The sequence below is a fragment of the Alosa pseudoharengus genome, unplaced genomic scaffold (genome assembly GCF_046254945.1).
Source record: "Alosa pseudoharengus isolate Yale_2024_CS ecotype anadromous, Long Island Sound unplaced genomic scaffold, YU_APseudo_1.1 YU_APseudo_1.1_scf_1, whole genome shotgun sequence".
In the NCBI taxonomy this organism is placed as follows: Eukaryota; Metazoa; Chordata; class Actinopteri; order Clupeiformes; family Clupeidae; genus Alosa; species Alosa pseudoharengus.
This window is the reverse complement of record NW_027468564.1, coordinates 21,899,262-21,913,063: the sequence shown is the minus strand read 5'-3', so window position 1 is coordinate 21,913,063 and position 13,802 is coordinate 21,899,262. Positions and strand designations below refer to the sequence as shown.

The 13,802-nt window shown below is 41.0% G+C and overlaps 1 protein-coding gene across 1 annotated transcript in view; it reads left to right on the top strand.

Annotated features, from left to right (window-relative positions):
• Positions 1-13,802, top strand: part of LOC143117390 (verrucotoxin subunit beta-like) — a 37,736-nt gene that overhangs the window by 857 nt on the left and 23,077 nt on the right. Inside the window, exons 2-3 of the mRNA XM_076279094.1 lie at positions 327-410; positions 3,219-4,612. Of these exons, the coding sequence (XP_076135209.1) occupies positions 327-410; positions 3,219-4,612 (1,478 nt within the window). The remainder of the gene's footprint in view (positions 1-326; positions 411-3,218; positions 4,613-13,802) is intronic.

Sequence of the window (13,802 nt, the reverse complement as noted above, 5' to 3'; positions counted from 1 at the left end):
TATTATAATATATATATAATATATAATATATATAACCTTTGTTGTTATAACTCTCTAACGTTATAACTCTTGCTGTTTAACGTTGTGATGCTTTCATAACTCTCTAACATTATAACCCTTGTTGTTTAACGTTGTGATGCTTTCATAACTCTCTAATGTTATAACCCCTTGTTGTTTAACGTTGTGATGCTTTCATGACTCTCTAACGTTATAACCCTTGTTGTTTAACGTTGTGATGCTTTCATGACTCTCTAATGTTATAATCCTTGTTGTTTAACGTTGTGATGCTTTCATAACTCTCTAACGTTATAACCCTTGTTGTTTAGACTCAGACTTGGTGATCAGTGCCCTCAGCAGACCGCTGGAAGTAGGCATGCTCTACAATGCCTGGAGTGATCGACTCGTACCAGGTACAGGCCTTATCATCCTGCTTTAATATATGAGTGACCAACTCGTACCAGTACCATTCATAGGTAATCTTCAACCTAGGCCTCAAGTAACCTAGGACTCAAGTAATCTTCAACCTAGGCCTCAAGTAATCTTCAACCTAGGCCTCAAGTAATCTTCAACCTAGGCCTCAAGTAATCTTCAAGTAATCTTCAACCTAGGCCTCAAGTAATCTTCAACCTAGGCCTCAAGTAATCTTCAACCTAGGCCTTCACCTAGGACTGAAGTAATCTTCAACCTAGGCCTCAAGTAATCTTCAACCTAGGACTCAAGTAATCTTCAACCTAGGCCTCAAGTAATCTTTAACCTAGGCCTCAAGTAATCTTCAACCTAGGCCTCAAGTAATCTTCAACCTAGGACTCAAGTAATCTTCAAACTAGGCCTCAAGTAATCTTCAACCTAGGACTCAAGTAATCTTCAACCTAGGACTCAAGTAATCTTCAACCTAGGCCTCAAGTAATCTTCAACCTAGGCCTGAAGTAATCTTCAACCTAGGCCTCAAGTAATCTTCAACCTAGGACTCAAGTAATCTTCAACCTAGGCCTGAAGTGAAAGTCATAGGTAATCTTCATCCTAGGACTTGTGCCTCAAGTGAAAGTTGTTGTTCATTCCAACCTTTAATGAAGCGCTGCTTTCAATCAGCAATGTGGATGGAATACAGCACAGGGGCCTGGGGCCTGTACTACGAAGCGGGGTTTCTGGCTTATCTGGGTAACTTCGAGAGTAACTTGATCACGTGTGGCGTAACTTCCCGATTAACCCGTACTACGAAAGGTGGATAGGTTTTAAGCGAGGTATGCTGCCATGGCAATTTACGCTGCATCTCAAACCTGCTCCGACCAGGTTATGTTCTTGGTTAACCCGAGGTTTCCGTTAACCACACCCTTTATAAGTACCACCCCTCCACTAACAATTTCTCCCGAGACATGTCGGCGTACCTGGATGATCCATACGACATTGGAGCGCAAATCGTGAGGGACTCTCTTCGCAGGGCGAGGGGTTTTAGAGACCGCCAGAAAATATATATAGCCTACCCGGACGATATTCTATGAAGATGTAGATTGTCAGCTGAGGGAATTCGTTATCTTTGTCAGATGATCTAGGAAGACGTCTCATAGCAATGCCCGTACGTGGACATTCATGTATTCAATCGGTGATGGAAGAATACTGTACGTAATAAATCGGACATAGGCCTACAGTATGCTGAACATCTGAGCAAGAATAGCCTAAAATAAATCGGACATAGCCTACAGTAGGCCTAATAAATAAAAATCACCATTTTAACAAACTTGTTGAATTGAATGTCATATTACTGTAGCCTGCACATAAAGGCTACACATTTCCACAGCACCAGAATCCGACCGAATGCCTCCTTCAACCCCCTCCATAATCGGCCTTCCACTATTATTTGCGATGGCCAACTCCTCGGCTACTGTAAAACACTCTGGTGCCTTTCCTCCTACAGTAGTGTTCGAAGACACCTGTTTCTTGTTAGCTGTAAAACAGAGACCAAGTGAAGGCTATAAGCTAGGCCTAAATGTTTTCATAATTAAGAAATATTAATGCAAGCTATAACTATATAAACCTACTATTCTGAATAATGTTTTTGTGTTTCATTTTCACCTGCTGCCATGTGCGTTTGGCAATGGTGTTGCATCTGAAATGTTCACAGGATTAGGCATACACTAAATCAGTCAGTACTTAAACATTCAATTATCCTTATTACTGTAATCTATATGCCCACTTCTGAATTGGGTTGCATCTGTAGGCCTTTCTATGAACTTAAATTAGGCTATTTAATTATTTCAACTCATTTCAGACATTGCCAACAGCCTTGCCTTGCTTTGTTCACTGCCGACGTATTTGATTTTTGTCTTAGATTGGGTTTTAATTCCTCATAACTTGTCATAATAATTGTGCATTCCTCATCCATAAAATAAGGTGAACGCGTCATCACTGAAAGTGGTGATTTGCGCTGCAACCCACCCCTTTTATGTGAACGTGCACAAACTCCAATGAGGTTAACCCCGGCTCAACAAATCAACTTCATAATCAGCGTCGTAGTACCGATTAACACCACTAAAGATAACCAGGTTTTGTCAACCCCGGTTTAACAAAGTAACCCTGGGTTACATCTGGGTAGGTTAAGCTCCCTTCGTAGTACAGGCCCCAGGTGATGAAGTTAAAAACAAACTAGACTAGACAATTCATTGCTCTGCAATGCCCATTACTGTAGTAGTGCCATTGCCATGCTTGTTACTGTATTAGTTCTATACATTATCTCACTTATTACACGGCTACTTGCCAAAACGAAACAATAAACTCCCCACGATATGACTATTTAGCCTACATAGCCTAGGCTATAGCCTATTTGTTATCGTTCATCGTGTCTTTTGCTAGAAACAAATAGTTTGCAACAACACACGCTGAACTTCAATCAAACATTCTTTAGAACACAGCTGATCAACCGTCTGCTTTTCACTTTTGAATGAAGTTCCAGTAGTTGCGGAGTGATATGAAAGACCTGAATTCGAAGCACACACTCTGTTGCCATTGACAGCGGTCATTATTTTTTTCAGAGGTCCTCTAGTCGAAAATAATGAGCGCTAGAACTTTGGGAAATCCCATTCAAGTCAATGGAGCGTTCTACTTGCATTGTGAAGAGCCGCGTAATAATGCTCATTACTGTAGAAGTGCCATTGCCAGTTACTGTATTAGAGCTAGTTACTGCAAGTGTTGGTCATGCAGCTGGTGTCCTTGTCTCATTTCAGGAATCAGCCTTTGGAAGGCTGATGACATCCAGAGTAAAACACAGGTCAGCCCTCAGCCTTACACAACATTCAAAGTGGCCGCCTCTGAGACCCTCAGTGACAAGATGAGTCTGCTGGACGTGAGCGCCTCAGTGAAGGCCAGCTTCCTCGGGGGACTGGTGAAGGTCAGTGGATCTGCCAGTTACCTCAATGAGAAGAGAACCTCCGCTCAGCAGTGCAGCATCACACTGAAGTACCATGTGACCACCGTGTTTAAGGAACTTATGATAACTGAACTGGAGACTCCCAATACAGAGGTGTTTGATGGGACAGACGCCACCCATGTGGTCAGTGGTGTGCTCTACGGGGCTGATGCCTTCATGGAGTTCCAACAAACAGCCCGTGATTATTCAGAGAGGCAAGAAGTTGAGGGAAATCTGAATGCGATGATCAACAAGATCCCGACCTTGGCCATCTCTGGGGAAGCAAGTCTACGGCTGAATAGTGCAGACAAGCAGAGGGTCAAAAACTTCAAATGCAGGTTTTATGGTGACACTCAACTGAAAAAACTTCCCTCTACATTTGAGGAGGCTGTGGAGGTGTACAAAGAGCTGCCCAGCCTGCTGGGGGAGGCAGGAGAGAAGGTTGTACCTGTGAAGGTCTGGCTGTATCCACTCAGCAAGCTTATTAACACTAAGCTCAAGCTCAAAAGAGCCATCTCAGAGACACTAGTGGCAATAGCAGAGAAGGCGATTGATGATTTCCAACAGGCTAAGATAAGAACCAACGATCTGCTGAAGGGGAGCAGAGAGATCAAGGCTGAAGACATCATCACCAAACTGGAGCAGTTCCAAAGAAGTCTGAGTGTTTTCACCGTTGAGTTCCTGAGGAAAATGGCAGTTCTGATCCCAGCCATCAGAGCAGGCAATGCAGAGGAAACAGCCCTGAGAGACCTCCTGATGTCCCAAGATGCATCTGGCTTCAGTGGGAAGGAAATGGAGCAGTGGCTGGATGGAAAGGAGACTGAGATCAACATTGTCACTATGTACCGAAAGCTATTACCAGGATTGACTAAAACTCCTGGCCCGGAGCTCAACACTTTCCTGATGGACCCAAAGGTCAAGGATGTTTTCATATTCAGCTTCACCTCTCTGAATTACAAGGAACTGTATCTGCAAAAAACCTCACAGGCAGCGGAGAACTTCAGGAGCGGTTCCAACGGTAGCTCACCCATACAGAACACAACAGAAGACGCTCCGTGGTACATGAGACCGGATATCAAGAAGATCTTGCTTTCCACAATTGATGTCTTTAAAATTACACCTACGAAGAAAGCAATCAGTTTCATTTCAGACTCAAAGTACCCAGGAGCGTCAGTCCAGTGGTATCACAATGCAGTCCTGAAGAATCCGCATGTAACAAGGCCACTGTCTATATGTAAGTCTCTCTCCTTTTCTTTATTACATTAGATTGGATTGGATTCAACTTTATTGTCATAGAGCAGTGGTTCTCAAATGGGGGTACGCGTACCCCGGGGGGCACGTGAAGGCACTCCAGGGGGTACGTGAGATTTTAACCCTTAGAACCCGATTGACGCAAAGTCCGTCAAAAAACACACCCTTTCTTCTCTGTTGCTCCGCAACTGTTCAAGTATGTCGATCTTTCTGGCTTATGAAAACAGACGAAGTGACTGCAAAATAATAACGTCATGTACAAAAACCAACGCTGCACACCCATAACTCTCGTTTGAATTACTCGCGGACCTGTGATCGCATAGATATGCCACGCATGTCAGATGAAAGAGGAGACACAGAGCTATCATTTGATACCAAGTACATCCTTCTGGGTTATAAAACAGACAAAGTGACAACAAAATAATAACTTCATATAGCTCGACTTACCTCACATTTTTGTTTGTTTTTGTGGCAAAGCATGTTTATAATCCAACGCTATTGTGTGTTTCTCTATGGCAAATAATGTTCATAATCCGGTTTTGAGATCCTAGCAAATTCCTGCATGGCATCCAATTCAAGGCTCACATTGCATCCCAATTTGTTCGACAAAGAAACACCTTTTTTGCCTTTACTTTGTTCATGGCAATGCAGTAAAAAGTTATAGAGAATCATAAGTGCACACACTGGCTAACACGCAAACTCGGGTCAAGTCAAGTCAGATCAGTTCTGTCACAGATATGGAGCGCAGAAAGGTCATTTAATCACTAAATAAAAAAATGGCATTTATTTCTGTAAGCACACCACATATGTCTGTAAATTGCTCAGCCCCAGAGAATCCCTCCACCATGGCAATTATATTGCCAGATTCAGGACAGTCTGCCCTACACACACATGAAATGCATGTAGAGCTATGAGCTTGCTCTGGGGGAGATACATGTCAAAATATAAGAATTGTTATAATACGCTTTTTATATTTTAATTCTTTAAAAATCAAAATAAAATCAATGCTAGTACTAATACATGAAAAAATTAAAATATACATATATTTAAAAAGTAGAATCCGTGCAAAAATACTTTTAAAAACAATTATTTAATAAATATTTCAGGAAAATGTAGGTTCATAAAATGAATTTTATATTTCAGTAGGCTATTCAATTTCATTATCCTAAAAACCCAGAGTCACCCCCATACCAGGATGGTTCGACCCAACCTGTCACATGCCACCCGCCATCACTTGTCAATCACTGTCAAAACTCAAACGATGGAGTCGTGGTTGAAGCGTATAGCGGTAATTCTTGTGCGCTGGTTAGGGGGTACTTGGCTGAAAAAATATTTCACAGGGGGTATATCACTGAAAAAAGGTTGAGAACCACTGTCATAGAGTCCTGAAGTGTGACGTAGCGTTTCCATGACGGCAGAATCACTGGATCTAAACAAACTTTCGAAGTGGCTTAAATAGCATTGAATGTAGACATGTGGCATCATTTCTAGCTAATAAACTGTTTTAAATGTAGGCTACAGCTATTTAAACGTGTTTTACCTGCTAGGCAGCAGCTTACCCACATAACACAGATTCCCTGTCAGGTGTAATATAAAGAAACAAAATTCCAGTGGATATTTCACGCCTTCTCAAAGACTGGCGGCTGTTAAGAGTGACGTTTTTTGCTTGAAAAAGAAAGTCAAAATACGTCCGTGAATTTAAGGATTTTAACCACATGCTGTGAAGATACATGCAGATCTCTCTTTTACAGAGGAAACCCATGCTAAAATAAAACTCTGTAGTCACAAATCTGATCGTGTTGGTATGAATATATGTTGTAGTATGTGATTCCTACAGTGTAAAAAAATATACTAACATCTTAGAAACGTTGGAAAATTATTGAAATAGAATAAGAAAGCCACCGCTATGGTGATTTCAATGGTTAGATTGATTTGTTTAGATCCAGTGAAATTGCTGCCTTGGCAACGCTATGTCATGGCTTCGGTACTCTCTTGTGCAGAGTACAAGGACAAAGACAACGGAATGCAGCTTGTGTCTAACCAGAAGTGCAAAACAGTGAAAAAGTGCAATATGATACAAAAAAACATAGACAGGTGGTGCATAGGCAGGACAAGAAACATAGTGCAGTGTAGACAGTAGTATGCAGTTGGTTTACAGAAAGTGGTTTAGAGTAATATAAATGAAATATAAATATGTGCAGTGTATTAGCAGTTACCTCATAAAAGCAGAATAAATATGGCTATGTACCGGTAATTTAAACAATGCATGAGCAACATGTACAGATATGTGCAATGTAGTAGCAGTAACAATATAATAGTAGTAAGAATATAGATATATGCAGTTTATTAACAGAATATAAGAAAAACAGAATAAATATGGATATTCAGTATGAACCATATAGGCAGATATGTACAGTATGTACAGCTATGTGCAGTGTGGTAACAGTACCATTGTAGTGCAGATACAGTAACATTATAATAGTATTAAGAATAAGTGTATGTGCAGGATGGATAGCATGAAGAGCAGTAGAATAAGGCATAATGTATAAGTGTAATAACAGTACATTTGTAAATAAATAGATATGGGTGGGATAGGGAAGTGCAATTGTCCGGGGAGGGGGGGTGGTTGGGGATGTCCGCCTCGTTGTTGTCCCTGTCAAGGTTGTCATGGTCGTGGACACCTTAACAGGCACAGGCAAGGAGGCATTGGGCAGAGTTCATTGTTGTCTCTGGCTGACAGTTTAGGAGAGTTTTAATTGCACAGGAGGGAGGGGGAGGGACTAGCGAGCTAGCGCTCTGTTTTGTTTGAACATCAACAGAAGTGACGTATCCCCGCTATCGCTGATACAACCTTTAAAGCAGAGTCCATAAAGTAAGTGTGTGCCTGGCAGTGTGGGGACATCACTGGAAACAATTGAACCAGTAGACTTTGTCACAACCCTGCTGAAAAAAACAGCCTGGTTTGCTGGTTGACCAGCTTGTTAACCAGCTTGTTTGACCACCCTATGATGGTTGACCTGCTAGACCAGCAAAACTCTTGCGAAAACATACCTTCAGCTGGTTTTCCCAGCTTATGATGGTGATTCAGCTGGTTTTGCTTGTCGTACCACCTCAAGCTGGTCATTTTAGCTGGTGTTGCTGGTCTATAGTGCTGGTTTAACTAGCCATGCCAGCTTATGTTGGTCATTCTAGCAAACCAGCATGACCATCTTGCTGTATCCCACAAGGCAGGCTGGTCACACTAGCATGACCAGCTTCCTCAGATGGTCACGCCAGCATATCCAGCTGGTGGCCCAACCAGCTACACCAGCAAGAGCTGGAAGAACACCAGCAAAGACCAGCTAAACCAGCTACCAGCATAAGCTGGTTTCTAGCTGTTTTTTCAGCAGGGAATGTTCTCAATGCTTGAGTTCATGTAGACACTGATGATACTTCGATCAAAGTTTGGTAACGCTTTAGAATAACATGTGCTTATTATGTATTAACAGTGCATAATAAGCAGTTAACAATTCATTACTAACAGTTAGTTAACTGTTGTTATCCTTTAATAACATTAACTAACTGTTAACATGCAGCTTGTAAGTGTTAATAAGCAGCCTTTTAAGTTACTTACAAGCATATTTGTTAACAGTTGTAAGTGTTAACAAGCAGCTTGTTAATGCTTGTTAATGGTGTATAAGACAAAGAGGTGGATAACTAATACGCTGATAAGACCTTTCTTACCTATTTGTAGTACATTTTGCAGCCCCCCAATCTAAAGCGAGGACCATGTAGCCTATAGTTCCACAAGCCCAACCTTCTATCTCTCTATATACTGTATCTATCTATCTAGCTTGGTTTAGCTGTGAGAAATGCACCTTCAAAATTGTTGCTGTGAGCAGGAATCAAACCCCGGTCTCCTGCATCAGAGAGTGCATCACTACTTCTTGAGCTACACTACTTTTCTTATACATCTGATGAAATTGTTTATGTTGATTCTATATTCCGAAGTGCTATATCACACTAGCTATGCTTTTTACAAATATGTTTCTGATGGAAAAGTGGTGTTTAATTAATGCAGAAACAGACCACGAATGTTCGCCTCTGTTCAAGGCAAACTGAAACATGTTTCAAATCGATTACGAACGTTCGCCTATGTTTGCAACTTTGAACCAGAGCTTTGAATGCACCCACTTATCGTCTTTAAGCCTCGGTTGCTAGGTAACCAAACTATATACAAAGCTGGCATATCTTTAGACTGCTGACAAACTGACAAACTGTTTTATGCGTTCACTGAACAAAGATTAAGGAAATTAAACACCACTTTTCCATCAGAAACATATTTGTAAAAAGCATAGCTAGTATGATATAGAACATCGGAATATAGAATCAAAATGAACATTTTCATCAGCAAATTAGGAACAATAGTGTAGCTCAACAAGTATCGATGCACTCTTTGACGAGGGAGACCGGGGTTTGATTCCTGCTCACTGCAACAATTTTGAAGGTGCATTTCTCACAGCTAAACCAAGCTAGATAGATAGATACAGTATATAGAGAGATAGGAGGTTGGGCTTGTGGAGCTATAGGCTACATGGTCCTCCCTTTAGATTGGGGGGCTGCAAAATGTACTACAAATAGGTAAGAAAGGTCTTATAAGCGTATTAGTTATCCACCTCTTTGTCTTATACACCATTAACAAGCATTAACAAGCTGCTTGTTAACACTTACAACTGTTAACAAATATGCTTGTAAGTAACTTAAAAGGCTGCTTATTAACACTTACAAGCTGCATGTTAACAGTTAGTTAATGTTATTAAAGGATAACAACAGTTAACTGTTAGTAATGAATTGTTAACTGCTTATTATGCACTGTTAATACCTAATAAGCACATGTTATTCTAAAGCGTTACCCAAAGTTTCATGTTGTGTCGAGCCTTCTTAGTGTTTTAAAAATAGCGATTTTGACGAGATCATGTATCAAAATAGTGCCCCTACGATTCCCATTCAAAAGGCCATTTGACCCAAAAATGACAACATGGACAAGCTTAAAAGTGGAGCTGCCAACATAATTATGCTTTTTTTTTTTTAAGTATATTTTTTGGGCTTTTTATGCCTATAATTACGGAGAGTTGCTAGACTACCCTGGCAGGAAATTACATTTGCTGCCGCTAGGGTGCGTCTAGATTTCTAGGCTAGTGAATACATGCTTATTGTTATATTGTTTGTTGTTAAGTGTTGCCATTTGACTGTGATGTGTGTTGTCTTGTTGTGTTTACAGTTGCCTGTAATCTGACATTGGACCCAATGACAGTGAATAGATACCTTTATCTGTATCCCGGGAACAGGAAGATGTCAACCTGTGGGGCGCGGTCGTATTATAATTATCAAGAAAGATTTGATAAGTTGAGGCAGGTTTTAAGCAAAGAGCCTCTACCTACACCCTGCTACTGGGAGAGTGAGTTGCGTGGGTATGGTGGTCCTGCAGTGGCTTATGGAAAAATGACAAGGAAAGGAACAGGGAGTAATGCTAGACTTGGAAGGAATTCTTACTCCTGGATTGTGGAGCGTACTCGGACACACATGTATGTCATACGCCGTGGTAGTTGTTATTGTTATAAATATATTCCATACTCACACTACGTGAAGATAGGAGTGTATCTGGACCGTGAGGCCCGCACTCTGTCCTTCTACAGGGTCTCCGGTGACACTCCCACACACTTTTGCACAATCACCGACAGCTTCTCTGATGAGCCCCTCTATGCTGGATTTCTTCTTAATTCTGGAACAGCATCCCTGGTCTAGATCACATGACCTTGTGTCCTGCAACATCAGGAGGCAGATATGTTCTAGCCTCTTCCCTATATTGTCTACATTACATGTTTTGATCATTCAAGCAAGTTCTGTATCTATTGGATAAGCTAAACTATGAAGCACTATGTACAGTATGTGTGGAGTGGTCATGAAGATATTTTAAATCTATGGCTTCTGTCATTATATGAGATGATCATTTTGCTTTTCCTTTTTTTTCCACTTTGTGTTTGATTATTCTCCAATATATTACCTTTCTGGGTGTTTGTGCTGGTTAGATGTTTCAGTCATTACATTTAACTTTTAGTTACTTTTTTACTCTTTCATCATAAAACAACAAGATCTGGTTTAGATTGATTAGGTTCACTGTCTGATCTAAATAAATATCTTCTTGTTTAATTTGATTAGGTTCACTGTCTGATCTAAATAAATATCTTGGTCTAGTTTAGTTTGATTAGGTTCACTGTCTGATCTAAATAAATATCTTCTTGTTTAATTTGATTAGGTTCACTGTCTGATCTAATTAAATATCTTGGTCTTGTTTCATTTGATTAGGTTCACTGTCTGATCTAAATAAACCCTGCTGAAAAAAACAGCTAGAAACCAGCTTATGCTGGTAGCTGGTTTTAGCTGGTTTAAGCTGGTCTTTGCTGGTTTTCTTCCAGCTCTTGCTGGTCTTTGCTGGTGTAGCTGGTTGGACCACCAGCTGGATATGCTGGCGTGACCATCTGAGGAAGCTGGTCATGCTGGTTTGACCAGCCTGTCGTGTGGGATACAGCTGGTGCAAGATGGTCATGCTGGTGACCAGCCTGTCAAGCTTGACATTGTTGGTGTAAGATGGTCATGCTGGTTTGACCAACATAAGCTGGCACAGCCAGTTAAACCAGCAGTGTAGACCAGCAACACCAGCTAAAATGACCAGCTTGAGGTGGTACGACAAGCAAAACCAGCTGAATTACCATCGTTAGGTGGGTAAACCAGCTGAAGGTATGTTTTCGCAAGAGATTTGCTGGTCTAGCTGGTCAACCATCATATGGTGGTCAAACAAGCTGGTCAACAAGCTGGTCAACCAGCAAACCACCTTTAGCTGGTCAGGCTGGTTTTTTCAGTAGGGAAGACTTTTTAATTTGGGCAATTTTGTGTTATACTGGCTGTCAAAATCTAAAAGAGTGCAACACATTAAAGGGGGAGGCAGAGGTTTACCAATGAACAAGTTGTTTTTATTGTACCAAATGTTGGAGTGTACAATAATTAGGATGCGAATAAAAAGGATGCGAAGGATATTTTTAAAGCTAATATCAGCCTAGGGAGCAGAGCACACCACCAACACACCTTTAAAGACACATAACAGAACGGCTTTAGGACACATCAAAATACAGGCTTTCACAAATACAAATTAAGCATTTAGGTTGATGCATGTGGTGTTTTATGTTGTTACTCATAAAAGAATGTGATGATAGCCCGCTAGAAACAGTGTCTGTTGACATGCAAACAAGCACCTACGTTGGAGGGGGAGCGATAACTTCTGACACAGTAATGCGTTTGTGCAGCACGGTCAACCCAATTATCCTACAGATTATAATACTATGAAATAGCCTGGCTGACCCGGGCACATTGTAGCCTACTGCCAAGTCACAGCATGCTCACTGAAAACATGGCTGTGCAAGTAAAAGTAAGTCAAATGTATTTATAGAGCACATTTAAACACTTTCACTGACCAAAGTGCTGTACAGAATAGAATAAAGAAATAAAGCAGAAATAAAGCAGAAAGAGCAGACAGACACAGAGCTGGGAAGGAGAAGGTAAAAAGGTGGGTTTTGAGCCTGTATTGTAATAGTACTAGTTTGTTGAGCGGATTGTTACATCGTAGGTGTGTTAGAGTCTGGGGATGAGATCTATAGCCAGAGTATCAATACACGAGTAGCGGACAGGTTGATTAGTGAAGTGATGTGTTCCTAAGGTCTAACTGAACAGTTCTGCAAATAAAGTCAAGTGTGGATAACTCTTCGTGGATTATTGTTACAACATAACTTTACAGAGCCTAGACTTAAAAGCATAGATGGAGGGAGCATTTTTAATGTCCAGGGGCAATTGGTTCCACAGCCGTGGCGCTGCAACTGCAAAGGCTCGGTCACCTTTTTGTTTGAGCCTTGACCGGGGCACATGGAGGAGAGCTTTGTCATTTGATCTGAGAGACCTGGGGGCTTGATGCAGATGGAGGAGGTCAGTGATGTGACTAGGGGCCTGCCCATTAAGAGTTTTAAAAACAATCAAAAGCACCTTGAACTGGACCCTAAAATGAACAGGGAGCCAATGCAAGGAAGCCAGGACTGGAGTAATGTGGTCATGTTTCTTAGTACCGGTCAGCAGTCTAGCAGCTGCATGAAGTCGATTTAGTAGGGACGGGGGGAGGCCTAGGTATAAAGAGTTGCAATAGTCCAGCCGTGATGTAATAAAGGCGTGGATGACCTTTTCAAGATCATTAAATGACAGAAAAGGCTTAATTTTGGCGATTACTCGTAGCTGATAAAAGCTGTTTTTGACAACAGCACAGATTTGCTCATCAAAACTAAGGTCAGAATCAAGAATAACACCCAGGTCTCTAGCATGGGATTTGACAAATGGGGCAAGGTGATCTAGTTTACTGACAAGTGTGTGTCTTGATTTGGGAGGGCCAAAAATCATAACTTCTGTTTTGTCGCTGCTTAAGGCGAGACACGGCAGGTGAAAACATTGTTTTTTCATGCACTGGTCAATTTCGAGATTTTGAGCTAGTCTGTTACCTTAGCATGTATTCTATCACACTACTACAACAAAAAAATCAGATTTACACATTTAGGTGTTTATTTCATTATATTGTGTCTACTCACGCCTGTATATTTATCCTAAATTCAGCGAAAGTTAGCATTCTATCCAGGGCTCGAATTATCTTTTTGTCTTTAAGGGGGTCTCTCTATCTCATAAAAAGTTGGCACACCCCGTGCATAGCCTAACAAGGCGATGAAATAGCCTAGGCGTACAATATATGCGCATGGTAGGCCTAGGCTTTACGTTGACACACGCACACAACAGACATAGATTTTTCATAGAAATTGATTGCTTTTAATTAATTTCAACATATTATTGATTGTATTAGTCCATATTTCATTTCACAATACAAAGAAATAGACTAAACGATTTAATCTGTGCCATTCTCAATTTCACAACGTAACTCATTTGAACCAGACCACCATCTCAGATAGGCTATCCTCAGTGTCAAACACAATAATGCATGTAGTATAACTTATAGGTACACAGGGAAAAAGCACTAACTGGCAGAAATTATGAACCATTGCAGCCAAGCTATGTTCTAGTATTAGGC